Raw genomic sequence first — 19952 nt, forward strand, 5'->3', positions numbered from 1 at the left:
TGAGATAATCTGAAGGGGTTTCACTGTTCATTACCTGGAGCCCTTCAAATGTTACATTGATATCAGGACAAGCGGAAACACTGAGACATTGGGAGTTATCAAGCTTAGAAATACAGCTGATTTTAAATCAGCAAAATTTCACTTCATTAAAGTTGGCAAAAAGGCAACTATCTCTGAACTGTCGCCACTATCTGAAAAACATAGACATTTTACTGATCGGGGAATAATGATCTTGTTCAAAAAATACAAATTACAAATGAATTGAAATCTTTTAAAAATAACGATCTGATATAAAGCATTCTCCAACCAAACAAAAACACCAAGCATTCCCAGGACATTAAGAGATTACGTGAGTGGGTAAAACTGTGTCAAATGGAGTTCAATGTGGGGAAATGTGAGGTCATCCACTTCGGATCTAAGAAAGATAGATCAGAGAGTTTTCTAAATGGTGAGGAGCTCGGAACTGTGGATGAGCAGAGAGATTTAGGGGTCCAAGTACAGAAATCATTAAAAGCTAGTGGACAGTTACAAAAGTAATTGAAAAGGCTAATAGAATGTCGGCCTGTATTTCAAGAGGGCTGGAATATAAAGGGGTGGAAGTTATGTTCCAGCTGTACAAAGCTCTGGTTCGAGCCCATCTGGAGGACTGCATTCAGTTCTGGGCACTGACCCTCAGGAAGGATATTTTGGCCTTGGAAGGGCTGCAGTGCAGATTCACCAGAATTTTATCGGGGCGAAAAGGGTTAAATTATGAGGACAGGTTGCATCGTCTGGACTTGTATTCCTCTGAATATAGGAGATTAAGGGGTGATCTAATCGAGGTGTTTAAGATGATTGAAGGAGTTGATAGGGTCGATGGAGAGAAACTATTTTCTCTTGTGGGGAAGTCCAAAACAAGGGGGCATAACCTTAAAATTAGAGCTCGGCCGTTCAGGGGTGATGTCAGGAAGCACTTCTTCACACTAAGGGTAGTGGAAATCTGGAACTCTCTCCCACAAAATTCTGTTGAGGCGGAGGGTCAATACGACATTTCAAAACGGAGACTGATAGAATTTTGTTCGCCAAGGGTATTATGGATTCAGGAACCAAGGAGGGTAGATGGAGTTAAGATACAGTTCAGTCATGATCTATTTGAATAGCGGAACAGGTTCAAGGAGCTGAATTGTGCACTCCTGTTCCTATGTAACAGGCTCGTGGTGCTGAATGACCTCCACCTGTTGCTATGTAACAGCCTTTAGGGGCTGAATGGCCTCCTCCTGTTCCTACCTAATAGGCTCGAGCGGCTGAATGGCCTCGTCCTTTTCCAGTGTTACAGGCTCGAGTGGCTGAATGGCCTTCAGTTCCTGCATCAAGGGCTAATTGGGCTGATTGGCCTCCTCTTCCTGAGTAACAGGCTTGACGGTTTGATTGGCCTCCTCTTGTTGCAATCAGACAGGCTTGAGTGGTCGATTGTCCTCCTGTACGCGTGTAACAGGCTTGAGGGGCGAAATGTCCTCGTCCTGTTCCAGTGTCATCGGCTTGAGGGGCTGCATGTCCTCCAGTTCCTGTATAACAGGCTCCAAGGGCTGAAAAGCCTCATCCTGTTCCGACCTAACAGGCTTGAGGGGCTGATTGGCATCCTGTTACTGTGTAACAGGCTCAAAGGGCTGAATGGCCTCCTCCCATTCCTGTCCAACAGCCTTGAGGTGCTTTCAGTCATTTCATCCAAGGTGGCTGCTGTATTCGACGTAATTTTGTCCAAGATGACCGTCATACCTCCGGCCATTATGCCCAAGATGGCCACGGTGCTTGGCGCCATTTTGTCCAAGATACCTACCGTACTTGCCGTCATGTGGTCCGTGTGTAAATACAAACATATTTATATATAAATGTTATAAATACAGGTTGTTGTTTTATAGTACTAGTTGTTGTGGTGGTGGTCTAAACATAAAGACTGCTACTCTGGGATCATTCCGAGGTGACTGGGTGCATTCTGTTATCCCTGGGTGCACTCTGGGATCACTCTGGTGTGAATCGTTGCACTCTGGGATCAATGGGTGTACTCTGGATTCACTGTCGGGTCACTGTGGGATCACTGGGGACGCTGTGAGGGGTACTGGCCGCCATTTTGTCCAAGACGGCCGCATTACTTGCCGCCATTTTGTCCAAGATTGTCAACGTATTTGCCGCCTGCTGGCCGTGTGTAAATACATATATATATGTCATATATATATATATATATATATGATTTGAAATACAATTTGTGTAGTTGTGGTCTAAATATAAAGACTGCCACTCTGGGATCACTCTGGGGTGACTGAGTGCGCTCTGGAATCCGTGGGCGCACTCTGCGATCAATCTCGGGTGACTGGGTGAATTCCAGAAACACTCTGATGTGACTGGATTCACTCTGGGATACTGCGAGCAGTCTGGGATCAGGTTGGGGTGACTGGGTGCACTCTGGGATCACTCTGTGGTGACGAGGTGCGCTCTGGAGTCACTGTGTGTTCACTGGGACATTCTGGGGTCACTGTCATATCACTGTCAACAATCTGCGTGGTAATTTCCGCCATTTTGTCCAAGATGGCCGCCGTACTTGCCGCCATTTTGTCCAAAATGCCACCCTGCTGGCCGTGTGTAAATACATTTATACATAGCAGATATATATATTATATATTATAACTACAAGTTGTTGTTATTGTAGTAGTTGTTGTGGTGGTGGTCTAAATATAAATCCTGCCACTCTGGGATCACTCTGGGGTGACTGGGTGCACTCTGGGGTCCATAGTGCACTCCGGGATCACTCTGGGGTGACTGGGTGCACTGTGGGATCTCTGGGTGCAGTCTGGGATCACACTGGGGTGATTGAGTCCGCTCTGGTGTCACTGGATCATTGTACGGTCACTGTGGTATCACTGGGGACATTCTGCGCGGTATTTTCCGCCATTTTGTCCAAGATGGCTGCCGCACTCGCTACATTTTGCCCAAGATGGCCACCCCACTTGCGGTCGTTTTGTCCAAGAAGGCCGCCTTCGTTGCCGCCATTTTGTGCAGGATGGCCGCCGTATTTTCCGTTGTGTTGTCCAAGCTGCCACCTTGCTGGTCGTGTGTAAATAGACATAAATAATATATATTATGTATATAAGTATTTGTTTTTGCACTAGTAGTTGTTGTGGTGGCAGTCTAAATATAAAGACTGCAAATCTGGGATCCCACTGGGGTGCCTATTGCCTCCCCTACAGGGGACCGACAGAATCCTTCCCCAGAGGGGGCCAACCGAGGCCTCCGCCCGAGGGGACCGACCGAGACCTCCCCAAGAGGGGACTGATCGAGGACTCCCGCAGTGGGCACCGACCGATGTCTCCTCAGGAGGGGACCGACCATGGTTTCCCCCATAGAAGACCGACCGAGGCCTCCCCCAGAGGGGACCGACCGGGGCCACCTCCACAGGCTGCACCCAAACAGGTCCCACCTGTTTATTGCCCTGGGGTTTAATTTCCTCTCTGGGACCTGGTTTTGGGGCCTCGGTTTAACATGTTCCTGTTCGATTGTGACCGATGTCCAGAAGTGAATGATGCAATATATTGCACCCTGAACTGTCCAACATCTCGCAGTTCAGATTGATCAGCTCACCTCACCGACCATTAATTAGGATGGCCACAAGCGACTGAGTGAATGGATTAACGCTTTCTTACCAAATCTTCAAAGGAGAAGTCAGACAGCAAATCATGCACAACAATGTTTTATTAACTTGGAATTCATAATTATCATTATTTAGCCATTGAGTATAACAATAATAATTACATATAAACAGAGCCACCTAACAATGTTAATAATAAATAATTAATAGGCAGATAATTAACACAATTAATAACCAATTGTAAAAGCAGCTGAGAGGATCACCGGAATTCAGCATCAGCTGGATCACTGATTATCACATTATAGGTGAGATCAGTGTCTGACACGGCTGCAGATTGGCGAGACAATTTAACCCCATTCGATCGCCAGCTGAGGCAAGAGATGAGAGCATAAATTCACCTCGGGCATCAGAGCACAACGAGCGATAGCGAATTGGAAGCTCGGTGTCCACTCCGCATGATTTTATTTGCCACAGACTGTTGCTTTCACCGATGAGATGTTAAACCAGGGTTCCCTCTGTCACCTTCAGTGGACGGAACAGATGCAGCAACAATAACACAAGAAGAGATGGGGAGTCCCTGGTGTTCCGATCAACATTGATCCAATGTTGACTCGGTGTCCCACTGCAGCCCAGACTGAGCCCCACCCTGGGACCTTCCTGTCTGCACATTGACCCAGTGTCCCACTGCAGCCCAGACTGAGCCCCACCCTGGGCCCTTCCTGTCTGCACATTGACCCAGTGTCCCACTGCAGCCCAGACTGAGCCCCACCCTGAGCCCTTCCTGTCTGTAATTGATCCAGTGTCCCACTGCAGCCCAGACTGAGACCCACCCTGGGCCCGTCCTGTCTGTACATTGACCCAGTGTCCCACTGCAGCCCAGACTGAGCCCCACCCTGGGCCCGTCCTTTCTGTACATTGACCCAGTGTCCCACTGCAGCCCAGACTGATCCCCACCTTGGGCCCTTCCTGTCTGTACATTGACCCAGTGTCCCAGTGCAGCCCAGACTGAGCCCCACCCTGGGCCCTTCCTGTCTGTACATTGACCCAGTGTCCCACTGCAGCCCAGACTGAGCTCCACCCTGGGCCCTTCCTGTCTGTACATTGACCCAGTGTCCCACTGCAGCCCAGACTGAGCCCCACCCTGGGCCCTTCCTGTCTGTACATTGACCCAGTGTCCCACTGCAGCCCAGACTGAGCCCCACGCTGGGCCCTTCCTGTCTGTACATTGATCCAGTGTCCCACTGCAGCCCAGACTGAGCCCCACCCTGGGCCCTTCCTGTCTGTACATTTACCCAGTGTCCCACTGCAGCCCAGACTGAGCCCCACCCTGTGCCCTTCCTATCGGTACATTGACCCAGTGTCCCACTCCAGCCCAGACTGAGCCCCACCCTGGGCCCTTCCTGTCTGTACATTGACCCAGTGTCCCACTGCAGCCCAGACTGAGCCCCACCCTGGGCCCTTCCTGTCTGTACATTGACCCAGTGTCCCACTGCAGCCCAGACTGAGCCCCACCCTGGGCCCTTCCTGTCTGTACATTGACCCAGTGTCCCACTGCAGCCCAGACTGAGCCCCACCCTGGGCTCTTCCTGTCTGTACATTGACCCAGTGTCCCACTGCAGCCCAGACTGAGCCCCACCCTGGGCCCTTCCTGTCTGTACATTGACCCAGTGTCCCACTGCAGCCCAGACTGAGCCCCACCCTGGGCCCTTCCTTTCTGTTCATTGACCCAGTGCCCCATTGGTGACCATCCAGCCCCGGATATCCTGCAGAATCAGCGCTGTGGGACCGGGTGACTGAGTCTCGTGACCCTGTCGCTGGGCCTCGGACGTCACCATCGGAGACGACGCTCCCTCAGCTCGAGCTGGAAACCGTTAAAGGGCCGTTCGGATTTCAACCTGGAGCGCGGCCGGTTAAAGGGGAGGGACAGAGAATCGGCCAAAAATGTTCATGTAATGAGACCAAGAATGGTTAAAAATTGAAATGTTCATATAATGAGACCAGTGATGGTTATAAATTGAAATGTTCATATAATGAGACCAGGAATGGTTATAAATTCAAATGTTCACATTTCCACACTCAGTCCGGGTCTCGTTCCCTGCAGCGACTTCAGCTGATTCCTTCCATTTGGACTGAACCGATTCCCACTCAGCCTGAAACAGATTAAAGATTAAATAGGAAATAAACAGATTGAACAACCGTGTAAATTCCAGGGAGACTGGGGTTAATATTTCAATAATAATTACAGACAAATATTACCCATAAAAGGGACTGAATCATATTGATATTTTATTCATTACATTAAACATTAACACAAAACTCACCCGATCCACTCCAGACTCCTGCGGGTCAGTATGAGGGAGCGGAGAGGGGGGACAGATCGGTCTGTGAAGGAGTTTGATCCGAGGGACAGATCCGTCAGTGACCGGTTTGTACTGAGAGCGGAGACGAGATCCTCGGTACAAGAATCTGTGAGATCGTTACCATACAGACTGGGGATCAGAGAGAGAGGGAAATTACAGGAATCAGGGTAAATTCCCAGTATTTATTTGCATTCTTATTACTTATACTGACATTAATATACCGTGTTCAGCATCCAGTTATTATAAACACAATCTCACACAGTCTGATACTTACCGCATTTCCTGTATTTTACAGTCCGAGTTCCTCAGAGCCGCAGACAGCAGATTCACTCCTGAATCTCCCAGTTTATTATTACTCAGATTCAGAACAGTCAGTGACCGGTTTGCACTGAGAGCGGAGGCGAGAGCCTCGGTGCAAGAATCTGTGAGTCCGTTACCCCATAACCTGGAGATCAGAGAGAGAGAGGAGAGAGACGAACAGAGATAACAGGAGTCGAAGTAAATTCCCAGTATTTATTTGTAATATTATTATTTATACTGACATTAATGTACAGTGTTCGACATCCAGTTATTATAAACACAATCTCATACAGTCTGATACTTACCACAGTTTCTGTATTTTACAGTCCGGGTTCCTCAGAGCCGCAGACAGTAGTTTCACCCCTGAATCTCCCAGTTTATTGTTACTCAAGTCCAGAACCGTCAGTGACCCGTTTGCACTGAGAGCGGAGGAGAGATCCTCGGTGCAAGAATCTGTGAGACCGTTGTACCATAACCTGGAGATCAGAGTGAGGAGAGAGAGACAGAGACGAGCAGAGATAACAGGAATCAGAGTAAATTCCCAGTTTTTATTTGTATTATTATTACTTATATTGACATTAATGTACCGTGTTGGACATCCAGTTATTATTAACACAATCTCACACAGTCTGATACTTACTCCAGTTCCTGCATTTTACAGTCCGGGTTCCTCAGAGCCGCTGACAATAGTTTCACTCCTGAATCTCCCAGTTTATTTCTCCCCAGTCTAAACACAAACAGACAGAGAGTGAGAAACAAACTGAATCCAATCCCCGATCTGATACAAATTTTCACTGATATTACAGGAAACACTGAAAAATCTTCGGGAAATTAATAACCAGATTTCCCTGTCACTGACAATTAATCTTACTCTGCCCAACTCCGCATGTATTCAGGGACTGTCAGGAAATGTATTTAATAAATAAAGTGCTGTCTGTGTGAAGCCATTAAATGTCCCTCAGTCTGTTCTCATTCCCTGATGATCAGAATTACCCTCCTGGAGGTCAGTGACCGTTCCTGTCATGTTTGTGGAAACTTGACTCATTTCTGCTGTTTCTTAAATCCCAGATTTTATGGGAATGCGGCGATTTACCCCGAATTAAATGATAAAGCGGTGATTACCTGTACTTTATGCAGTATTATACTAATCTGCATAATATTTCGGGGTGAGATATGTTATGAAACGGCGTGAACTGCTGGTGCAAAATCCATCCCACATGATTTTATATAACAAGGAGAGTTTATTCTGTCCAGTTACAAATTTTAAATGTCCCTGTACAAACAGTTTATAGGGAGGGGAGTCTCTCTCTTTATTCCCATTAAACTGGCTCTACATTTATTTCAGGTGAAACGGGCCAGACAGTTTATGGGGAATTTTCTGAAGTTCCCTTCCCGAGCGGGGCCTCATACACCGGGGGCAGATTATGGGAAATTCCTGGTTCACTTCCCCTGGTTAATCCAGGAGCCACTCGCTGTGTGTGAGGCCCCACCGCTGGCCGGTGTGTGTCTGTACTCCTGGGCTAATATCCCACAACCCTGTAGATTTGAACCTTTTTACCAGCAGATTTTAGTTCCAAATCCACTGAAGTGTCGGCCTGAATTAATGAGCGAGGGGCTTGAATCCACGAGCTTCTGACTCAGAGGCACGAGTGCTGCCAGCTGGGTGAAGAGATGGTGGATGTATTGGAGAGTGTGAAAGGCTGGGTCATTGATGAGTTAAGATAACGGACCGACGTCCTGCGGGGAAAGCTCAGCTCGCCCATTGGAGGTTAACTGCCCGAAAGCTGTGTTTTGCTCTTTGTCAATGAAAGTTTGGTGTTTCAGCTTCCCTCTCCTATACACGTTGACAGTCCGGTGACTGTCACTTGCCCCCACACCTCGGTAAGAGGGTGGGATGCTCCGACACACAAACTGCTACAGTTAGTGTCGGTCTGCGGGTAAGTAACAGTCAGAGAGAGCCTCTTCAATGGACGCATCTCAGGCAGTGAGAAAAACAGCAATAAATATCATTTATTGCAATTAAATTCTCAGACTCTTTCAGTGACCTGTATTTACTGATCCGATAAAGACTGCAAAATCACGACTTGTTCACAAGGATCCATTTTAGATTCTCCAGTCCTCACGGAATTACTAACCGATCCTCTTATCATTTGTCATATTTGTGTTGAATCTGCTTCTCTCTGGTTTAACTGAACTGTTCGTTTCCCTTCATTACGGAGCAACAATACAATCCATGATTGTTCTACAATTGGCCTAACAGTTAGAGACAAATAAACAGTTACCTCAACACCTGGAATTTGTGCAGCACGGGTCCCAGCCGCTGGAGTCCTTCACACTGAATGGAGCAGTTCCCCAGATCGAGGTGTTTTATTGCATCACAAAGTCCAATGATATGAGACAGCACCGCACAGTCAATCGGGGTCAGTCGCAATCCATTAAATGTAAGTGTTTCCACAGATCCCACTGTGGCCCGAGCCAGTGTTTGATTCTGAGACTCAAACAGGTAGTGGAATGTGTTCAGGAGGTTCCTTTTACCAGTTTCACTCGCTATGTTTCCAATCTCTCCTTCAACCTTCTCCTTCACCCAGTCAATCACTCCGCAGATTGTTTGATGAAGAAATGGACCCAGAAACTCCTCCAGGAGCCGAGCTGACTGTGAGGAGGAGAGACCAACAACAAAACGGACAAATATCTCAAATCTCCCATCTTCCTTGCTGTGGGCTTCACTGAGGAGTTTCCGGATGTCCCCTGGATCTGGAGTCAGGAATTGTGCGAGTGCAGCTACAAACTCCTGGATGGTGAGGTGCGGGAATGTGTAAACCACACTCTGGGCAGAATCATCTCTCTCCAAAAGTTCCATCATGAACCCAGACAGGAACTGGGAAGTTTGCAGATTGTACTTGATCAAATCTCCATTTCTAAACACAATCTTCTTCTCGGAGACTCCAGTGAAGGCCATCTCACCGATCTTCAGCAACACATCCCGGGGGGATTCAATCTCTCGGCCATGGTTTTTCAGAATGTTGTAAATATAGTAGGAATATAGTTGGGTGATGGTCCTGGGAACTCGCTGCTGTTTCCTGTCTCTCTGTGTGAAGAAGGGACCCAGTGACAGACCGAGGATCCAGCAGTAGGAAGGGTTGTAACACATGGTGTACAGGAGCTCGTTCTCCTCCACATGTTTGAAAACAGCTGCTGCCACCACCTGATCTTCAAAATACTTGTTGAAATATTCCTTCCGTTCCTCACCAACAAATCCCAGGATTTCAGCCCAGACACTGATCTCAGCCTTTTCCAATAAATGTAATGCAGTGGGGCGGCTGGTCACTAGCACTGAACATCCTGGGAGCAGCTTGTGCTGTATTAAACTGTACACAATGTCAGACACTTCACACCAGTCTTCAGGATCTGTGCACATGTACTGAGGTTCTGTATTTCTCCGATTATCAGCAAAATCGATACTGTCCTTGAATTCATCTAAACCATCGAATATAAACAGTAACCTCTCTGGGTTCTTCCAGAGCTCTCCCAGAATATTCCCAAAGTAAGGATACAGATCCAGTATCAGATTCCTCAGATTTATTCTGCAGTTAATAGCGTTCAAATCCCGGAATTTAAAACTGAAAACAAATTGAAAGTGTGGGTATATTTTCCCAGTGGCCCAGTCATAAACAATCTTTTGTACCATTATTGTTTTTCCAATCCCCGCGACTCCGCTCACTGCTGCTGAACTCCCAGATTTGGATTTTCTCCCAGAAAAACTGCTCTGGAACAATTGATCAGTTCGGATTTTTTCAAGTTCTCTCCGGAGATGTTTCTCTCTCCACTCTTCATGGTCTCGGCCTCTTGCCAGCAGTTCATGTTCTACAAGTGTCCGATCTCGAACAGTAGAAATGACCGTTAGCTCAGTGTATAGAGTGACCAGCTGGAAAATCTTAACCTTCTCCTTTATTAGGATCGTGTTCACTCTCAGTGTTTCAGTTTGGACCCGGATTTTTTCCTTGTGTTTCTGTTGAGCATCTTCAATTAGAACAGACACAGAATGGTTCTCAATGTTAGTTGTATTGAAATAAAAGCAAATTCTCAATCTCACTTTGCGATTCAGTAAAATGTTCCGAGATTTAATTCACAGCTTCAATGGAGGTGCGAGCAGGAAATTAAACTCAGTTACTGAAAACCTCGCTTGAAAGTGAATAATGGTGGAGAAAAGTTTCAAATCCTCACTTGATACTAATATTGACTGAGCATGGAGACTTCTATGAACTTGATATTTTCCCTCTGATGCTTAATACTATCAGCCCTGCCCTCGTTACAAATCCAAACGTGATTCTGGTATACAAAACTTGAGGTTCTAGTGGAATAATTTATGAAACCGTCAGTGGCGCTGACCCTCTGTGGAAATGGGAAATAGGTTATTGTGTGCATTAGGAGAGGGGCAGACTGTGAATGAACAGAAGTTCCACTGTTATTCTATCAGACCTCGGGCAGGTTATCTGGGATATTGTGGGCACTGGGAGAGGGACAGTCAGTGAATGGACATAAGTTCCACTGTTATTGTATCAGACCTCGGGCATGTTATCTGGGATATTGTGGGCACTGGGAGAGGGACAGACTGTGAATGGACAGAAGTTCCACTGTTATTGTATCAGACCTTGTGCAGGTTATCTGGGATATTGTGGGCACTGGGAGAGGGGCAGACTGTGAATGGACATAAGTTCCACTGTTATTGTATCAGACCCTGGGCAGGTTAACTGGGATATTTTGTGTACTGGGAGAGGGGCAGACTGTGAATGGACAGAAGTTCCACTGTTATTGTATCAGACCCTGGGCAGGTTAACTGGGATATTGTGGGCACTGGGAGAGGGACAGACTGTGAATGGACAGAAGTTCCACTGTTATTTTATCAGACCTCGGGCAGGTTATCATGGATATTGTGGGCACTGGGAGAGGGACAGACTGTGAATGGACAGAAGTTCTACTGTTATAACATCATGTTTTGGTCAGGTTATCTGTGGTATTGTGTGTACTAGGAGAGGGACAGATTGTGAATAGACAGAAGTTCCACTGTTAGTATATCAGGTCCTGGACAGGTTACCTGGGGTATTGTGGGCACTTCCAGTCAATGGAAGAATATTATTGCAAGCGTGAAGGCACAGAGAGGAATAAGACGATGACAGAATTTAAACTGCTATTGTTTCAGGACTGGTGCAGGTTATCTGGGGTATTACGTACATTTCTATAGTCACCTGTTCACAGGTAACGATTACTGCCATTCTGAAGGTACAGAGGAGAATCAGAATGATGATGGAAGGTATTCGGACTTTCGGTCCATGGAATAACGAGAGGGTTTGGTGTATTTTGTTTGGGCAAGCGAATTCGGGATTGAAATGTTTCAATGGAATTCCCAACATTCGTAAGAATATAAGAACATAAGAAATAGAAGCAGGAGCAGGCCATACGGCCCCTCGAGCCTCCGCCGCCATTCATTAAGGTCATGGCTGATCTCCCTCAAATCCACTTGCCCACCCTGTCCACATAGCCATTGATTCCCTTCGTGTCCAAAAATCTATCGATCTGATTCTTGAATATACTCAACAGAAACAGGAAACAGGCTCACAATCAACAAAATAATTAATAACAGAGAAGGGAAGTCAGGGTAATTGTCTAATCCAAAGGGCCAGAGATCCTGGCAAGGACACAAAAGGGGCAGAGTCAGTGGGGTCAAGAGATAATTGAACGTGATTTTGTGGATACACTGAGAGGAGGGGTCGTTGGGGTCATCTCTCTGAAAGGGACAGGCTTATTTGGGCCAAATGGCTTTTTCCTGTCTCTAATCATTCTCCTGTTATATTGTGTTTCAGAAATTGCGAACATTTTTTCAGCCGTTTGCACCTACATTGAATGTGCTTTTATAACAGTCCTGTCATATCACCGATTAGAATTAATAATACACATACTGCCCACATCACTCAGTGTAATGTTAGAGCAGACAACATTCACATTTCTTTTCAAATGTTTTCCCAGTAATTATATTCCGTTGTTTCATTTTGGTTTGAACTTCATACAATGCAGTTTTGGGAAATTAGATTGGGTCTAAAACACCTCTCAGTTAAAGGACAATTTTTTGAGTGGAATAAGTTCTCTCTTTCACTGCCATTAGGAAGCGAGCCGATAACTTCCGAATCACCTTGAACATTGTCTTTCCCTCACATTTCTCAACGGATTAATGATCCTTCGTGTGAAAATCCGCACATCATCTCAGATCAGATCGAACACTTTGACGTCTGTGAAATTATAACATTTTTAACCTTTCGCATTTCTCACCTCGTTCCCAACAGGTGATTGAGAGCAGATTTTTGGGGGCGCAGTTAAACTGTGACTTCTGGCTAAGAGCACTCCTCATTAATTCTGAGCCCAAAGCATCCGTGGGGCATATTGGAGTTGTGTGCGGGGATTCACCGTATATCAGGATCGTGCTTAGTGCACATGGCAATTCACAGTGTATCAGGATCCTGCCAGTTGTGTACGAGGATTCACAGTGTATCAGGATCCTGCCAGGTGTGTATGGGGATTCACAGTTTATCAGGATCCTGCCAGGTGTGCAAGGGGCTTCACAGTTTATCAGGATCCTGCAAGGTGTGTGTGGGGATTCACAGTGAATCAGAATCCTGCCAGGTGTGTATGGCAATCCACAGTGTATCAGGATACTGCCAGGTGTGTAGGGAATTCACAGTGTATCAGGATCCTACCAGTTGTGTACGAGGAATCACAGTGTATCAGGATCCTGCCAGGTGTGTATGGGGATTCACAGTGTATCAGGATCCTGCCAGGTGTGTATGGGGATTCACAGTGTATCAGGATCCTGCCAGGTGTGTATGGGGATTCACAGTTTATCAGGTTACTGCCAGGTGTGTATGGGGATTAACAGTGTATCAGGATCCTGCCAGGTGTGTATAGGGATTCACAGTGTATCAGGATACTGCCAGGTGTGTATGGGGATTCACAATGTATCAGGATCCTGCAAGGTGTGTATGGGGATTGACAGTGTTTCAGTATACTGCCAGGTGTGTATCGTTTTTCACAGTGTATCGGGATCCTGCTACTTGTCTATGAGGATTCACAGAGTATCAGGATCCTGCCAGATGTGTATGGGGATTCACAGGCTATCACTATCCGGCCAGGTGTGTAAGGGTTTTCACAGTGTAACAAGATCCTGCCATTTGTGTATGAGGATTCACAGTGCATTACGATCCTGCCAGGTGTGTATGAGGATTCACAGTGCATCAGCATCCTGCGAGGTGTATATGGGGTTTTAAGGTAGACCAGGACCTTGCCAGGTGTGTATGGGAATTCACGGTGTACCAGGATCCTGCCAGGTGTGTATGGGGATTCACAGTGTATCAGGATCCTGCCAGGTGTCCATGTGGATCACAGTGTATCATGAACCTGCCTGGTGGTGTATGGGGTTTCTCAGTTTGTTGGGATCCTTCGAGATGTGTATGGGGGTAAACAGTGTAACAGGGTGCTGTCAGTTGTGTATGATGATTCACGGTGCATAAGCATCCTGTCGGGTGTGTGAGGGGATTCACAGTGTATCAGGATCCTGCTAGGCGTGTATAGGGTTTGACAATGTATCAGGATCCTGCCAGGTGTGTATGGGGATTCACAGTGTATCAGGACCCTGTCTGGTGGTGCATGGGGTATCACAGTGTATCAGATTTCCGCGAGATGTTTACGGGGATAAACAGTGGATCAGGATATGGTCAGGTGTGTATGGGGATTCAGAGTTTATTCGGATCCTGCCAGATGTGTCTGGGGACGCAGTGTATCGGGACACTGCCAGATGTGTTCGGATATTCACGGTGGATCAACATCCTGCCCGGTATGAATGGGGATTCAAAGCGTATCAGGATGCTGCCAGGTGTGTATGGAGATTCACAGTGTATCGGGATCTGCCAAGTGTTTATGTGGTTTCGCATTGAACAAGGATCCCGCCAGGTGTGTACGGGGAATCACAGTCTTTAAGGATCCTGCCTGATGTTGATGGGGATTCACAGTGTATCAGGATTCTACCTGATGGTGTATGGGGTTTCACAGTTTATTGGGATCCTGCGAGATGTGTCAGGGGATATGGAGTGTATCAGGTTCGTGCGAGTTGTGTATGGGGATACACAGTGTATCAGGATGCTGTCAGGTGTGCATAGGGATTCAAAGTGTACCGGGATCCTGCCAGGTGTGTATGGGAATTCACGGTGCATCAGGATCCTGCCAGGTGGTATAGGGGGTATCACAGTGTATGAGGAACCTGCGAGATGAGTACCGGGATACACAGTGCATCAGGATGCTGTCAGGTCTGTATCGGGTTTCAGAGGGTATTCGGATCCTGCCAGGTGATCAGGTGTGCACGTGGATTTACAGTGTTGCAGGATCCTGCCAGCTGTTTATTGGGATTGAAAGTAGACAAGGATCTTGCCGGTTGTGTATCGGGATTCACAGTGTATCAGGATCCTGCCAGGTGTGTATGGGAATTCAAAGTGTATCAGGATACTGCCAGGTTTGTATGGGGATTCACAGTGTTCCAGCGTCCGGCCTGGTGTGTGTGGGGATTCACAGTATATCAGGATCCTGCCAAGTTTGTATTAGGACACACAGTGTATCAGGATGCTGTCAGGTGTGTATGGGGTTTGACAGTGTATCTTCATCCTACCAGGTGTGTATGGGGATTTACAGTGTATCAGGATCCTGCCAGGTGTGTATGGGGATTTAGAGTATATCAGGATCCTGCCAAGTGTGTATGGGGATTTGCAACATATCAGGATTCTGCCAGGTGTGTATGGGGATTCACAATGTATCAGGATCCTGCCAGGTGTGTATGGGGATTCAGTGTATCAGGAGCCTGCCAGGTGTGTATGGGGATTTAACAAGTGATCGCAATCAGCAGCTTGATTAAGTGAAAAAATGCAATCTCCGCATATTTACAGGATGTGTCAAAAATCTTATCAATTGTAACTTGAATCTACGCAGAATAGTTGAGTATTGATGTCGAATCCAAACGAGGTTCATTTCTGTTCCCTCCACCCTTTGAACTTCTGATTGCCAGGTTCTGACAATCTCTAAACAAACAATTACAGTCAAACATTCTGATTCTCAGAAGTGAAATAAACGGTTTAAAATCTCCATTTCATCACTTACCTTTCAGGTGACTGGGTATTTCAGATAAACCTCGTCCGATGTTCATATAATCAAATGGATCAGGACCTGTTTAAATCAATGAGCTTTCGTGAAATCAGATCTGTGTAATATTATAGTAAATTCTGCAGTGTTTCAATCTGAAATTGAATTCAGTGTGTGATTTTACTGTACCAAGTTCCTGCATCTCTTTCAGTATTTTGTCCAACTTTGGTACCGCATGGTGCATTTTCACAAAGGATTCCCACATCACCCTTCGGGCCCGAGAGCCTTTCTCCATCACCAGATTTAGGAGAAGGTCGGAACTGTCCGCCCTGTTTCCCTTCTCCACGAGATCAACGACTTTCTGTAAAGAATAATAATAAATATATTGGTCTCTCCTTTTCCCACTCCCAATAAAAATGATTCCCTTTTGTTTTCAGTCCACACAAGAGTTATACCTGAACCGTTCCCCTGTCCTTTGTACAGACACTGTCCGATCCACTGGGTATTTTCACCTCTTCGTAACATTGTTTCAGATTCACTGTAATTTTAGTTTTATCCATTTCTTTATTATTTGACCTGTTTCTATTTTGTAACATTCTATGATTCTGAGATTTGACACCCTGCTCGTTCAGTGATGTTTAAATAATCCAAACTCATTCTGTGTCCCTCCCACTTACCCGATGTTCCTGTCCACTGAAATGCCTCCCGTACGTTAACAACGAGCTGACTCCGTCCACCACTTCTTCAATCGCCTGTTCTAATCTGTCCCGGTAGAATTTCGTCAATTGGAACAGTTGGTAATCGTCGCACTTTGTCAGGAACTCAGTGATTGCAGTGTTCGGATCTGTGAACAAAAATGGAGAAAACTAAACACATTATCGACTTTCTATCCGGGCGGCTTCATTTCCTCTTATACCAAACGGCTGAAGCCTCCTGTGAGCCACATTGTCAAACACCTTCTGAAAAACCATAAACACTGCGTGTGCCACTTCCCATCGATCTATATAGTCACCTCTCAACAAAGCTCTATCAGATTTGTCAAATACGACTTGTCCACAGCGTATCAGTTCCAGCCTCCCCTGATCATCCCCTGTATCTCTAAATGTTCAGTAATTCGACGTGGAATTAAAGATTCGAGGAGTTTGCCCTCTACTGATGGAGACTAATTGGTCGCCAGTTACCCGTCGATCCTCTCTCCCTATTTCAACAGAGACATTACTTGGGCTCCTTCAGTCCACTTGGATTTTTTTATATCAAACGAGGATTGAGAAATTCTGATCAGAGTCCCTTCAATCACCTTTCTGACTTCCTTTTACAGCCTCGGGTGTGTTATCTCTGGGCCCAGTGATTTTCCCACCTCGGCGATGTTTCTCACATCCAAATCCTTATAGAATTATAGAATCATAGAAGTTTACAACATGGAAACAGGCCCTTCGGCCCAACATGTCCATGTCGCCCAGTTTATACCACTGAGCTAGTCCAATTGCCTGCACTTGGCCCATATCCCTCTATGCCCATCTTACCCATGTAACTGTCCAAATGCTTTTTAAAAGTCAAAATTCTACCCGCCTCTACTACTGCCTCTGACAGCTCGTTCCAGACACTCACCACCCTTTGAGTGAAAAAATTGCCCCTCTGGACCCTTTTGTATCTCTCCCCTCTCACCTTAATTCCATGCCCCCTCGTTATAGACTACCCTACCTTTGGGAAAAGATTTTGACTGTCTACCTTATCAATGCCCCTCATTATTTTATGTACTTCTATAAGATCACCCCTTAACCTCCTACTCTCCAGGGAAAAAAGTCCCAGTCTATCTTACCTTTCCCTATAAGTCAAACCATCAAGTCCCGGTAGCATCCTCGTAAATCTTTTCTGCACTCTCTCTAGTTTAATAATATCCTTTCCATAGTAGGGTGACCAGAACTGTACACAGTACTCCAAGTGCGGCCTTACTAATGTCTTGTACAATTTCAACAAGACATCCCAACTCCTGTATTCAGTGTTCTGACCAATGAAACCAAGCATGCCGAATGCCTTCTTCACCACCCTATCAACCTATCACTCCACTTTCAAGGAGCTATGAACCTGTATCTTAGATCTAATTGTTCTATAACTCTCTCCAACGCCCTACCATTAATGGAGTAGGTCCTGGTCCGATTCGATCTACCAAAATGCATCACCTCACATTTATTTAAATTAAACTCCATCTGCCATTTATCGGCCCACTGGCCCAATTTATCAAGATCCCGTTGCAATCCTAGATAACCTCCTTCACTGTCTACAATGCCACCAATCTTGGTGTTATCTGCAAACTTACTAACCATGCCTCCTAAATTCTCATCCAAATCATTAATATAAATAACAAATAACAGCTGACCCAGCACCGATCCCTGAGGCACACCGCTGGTCACAGGCCTCCAGTCTGAAAAACAACCCTCTACAACCACACTCTGTCTTCTGTCGTCAAGCCAATTTTGTATCCAATTGGCTACCTCACCTTGGATCCCGTGAGATTAAACCTTATGTAACAACCTACCATGCGGTATCTTGTCAAAGGCTTTGCTAAAGTCCATGTAGACCACGTGTAATGCACAGCCCTCATCTATCTTCTTGGTTACCCCTTCAAAAAACTCAATCAAATTCGTGAGACATGATTTTGCTCTCACAAAACCATGCTGACTGTTCCTAATCAGTCCCTGCCTCTCCAAATGCCTGTAGATCCTGTCTCTCAGAATACCCTCCAACAACGTACCCACTACAGATGTCAGGCTCACCGGTCTGTAGTTCCCAGGCTTTTCCCTGCCGCCCTTCTTAAACAAAGGCACAACATTTGCTGCCCTCCAATCTTCAGGCACCTCACCTGTAGCTGTCAATGATTCAAATATCTCTGCTAGGGGACCCGCAATTTCCTCCCCAACCTCCCATAACGTCCTGGGATACATTTCATCAGGTCCCGGAGATTTATCTACCTTGATGCGCGTTAAGACTTCCAGCACCTCCCTCTCTGTAATATGTACACTCCTCAAGACATCACTATTTATTTCCCCAAGTTCCCTAACATCCATGCCTTTCTCAAACGTAAATACCGATGTGAAATATTCGTTTAGGATCTCACCCATCTCTTGTGGCTCCGCATATAGATGACCTTGTTGATCCTTAATAGGCCCTACTCTCTCCCTAGTTACTTTTTTGCCCTTTATGTACTTGTAGAAGCTCTTTGGATTCTCCTTTGCCTTATCTGCCAAAGCAATCTCATGTCCCCTTTTTGCCCTCCTGATTTCTCTCTTAACTCTACTCTGGCAATCTCTACACTCTTCAAGGGATCCACTTGATCCCAGCAGTCTATGCATGTCACATGCCTCCTTCTTCTTTTTGACTAGGCCCTCAATGTCCCGAGTCATCCAAGGTTCCCAACTTCTACCAGCCTTGCCCTTCACTTTATAAGGAATGTGCTTACCCTGAACCCTGGTGAACACACTTTTGAAAGCCTCCCACTTACCAGACGTCCCTTTGCCTGTCAACAGACTCTCCCAAGCAACTTCTGAAAGTTCCTGTCTAATACCTTCAAAATTGGCCTTTCCCCAATTTAGAATTTTAACTTTTGGGCCAGACCTATCGTTCTCCATAGCTATCCTTCTCTACACATATCTCTAACTTTGGTCCCACATCCTCCTCCAGTACACCAACATTTTCACTTCCACCATCATTTTTAGAAACTAAATAAATTATTTTGTATCTCCCGAAAACTTCATCCACAACTAGTTTCCCCAGTTCCCCCTCTATCTCACCTCCACTGATTGCTGATTTGCAAAACCCACAGGGAATTGTGCTATTTCCCTTCCTATTGCTTAACTGCGTTCATATGGATTCTATCTTAACTTCGCTCCCTGGAAGATCCTTACGTTGTAAACCTATCCTTCTCTCTCCCTCTCTGTTCTCTTTTAAGACTTTCCTTGAAACCAACCTCTTTGCCCAAGCTTTTGGTCACCCATACCATTATCTCCTTATTTGTCTCGGTGTCAAATTTTGTTTGATCACCGCTCCTGTGAAGCGCCCTGGGTCATTTCACTACATTAAAGGTTCTACAAAATGCAAGTTGTTATTGTTCCAGCTCTGTCATAGAACCTTTCTTGATACTGGCGTCCAGAACTATTTTTCTCTCCCCTCAAAATGTTATAACCAAGAACATTTCGCTCTGAGCCCTGTGTGAAGTCAGGCCCTGTCTTACATATAATGGATCACATCTCTTACGATTCTGACTTTCCAAATGTGTTTGGAATGATTTGTAGATTCACAGACATCAAACTCAACCATAACTCCGATCTTTTAGAATGTTGTTCCGTTTTCGCTTCTTCGTTTTTTTTAATATCAAGTGCCTTTACCTTTTAATATTTCAAAACCACCTTCCTTTTTACCTGATAATAAGTTTTCACTATTTCATAAAACTTCTGCTCCTGCTAGAACAGTTTTATTAATTCCACTCTTTTGTCTCAGGTCCG

General features: G+C 45.8%; 1 protein-coding gene across 1 annotated transcript; it reads right to left on the minus strand.

Annotated features, from left to right (window-relative positions):
• Positions 1-3714: 3714 nt before the first annotated feature.
• Positions 3715-16289, minus strand: LOC137316366 (NACHT, LRR and PYD domains-containing protein 3-like; the record flags this gene model as incomplete). The annotated part of the gene is made up of 9 exons (XM_067980437.1): positions 3715-5769; positions 5941-6108; positions 6254-6424; positions 6585-6755; positions 6920-7006; positions 8562-10299; positions 15472-15537; positions 15643-15814; positions 16131-16289. Coding segments are annotated over 9 exons (2820 nt in total), but the record flags the coding sequence as incomplete, so codon positions are not given.
• Between the last annotated feature and the right edge of the window lie 3663 nt (positions 16290-19952).

This window comes from Heptranchias perlo, unplaced genomic scaffold (genome assembly GCF_035084215.1).
Source record: "Heptranchias perlo isolate sHepPer1 unplaced genomic scaffold, sHepPer1.hap1 HAP1_SCAFFOLD_59, whole genome shotgun sequence".
NCBI lineage: Eukaryota > Metazoa > Chordata > Chondrichthyes > Hexanchiformes > Hexanchidae > Heptranchias > Heptranchias perlo.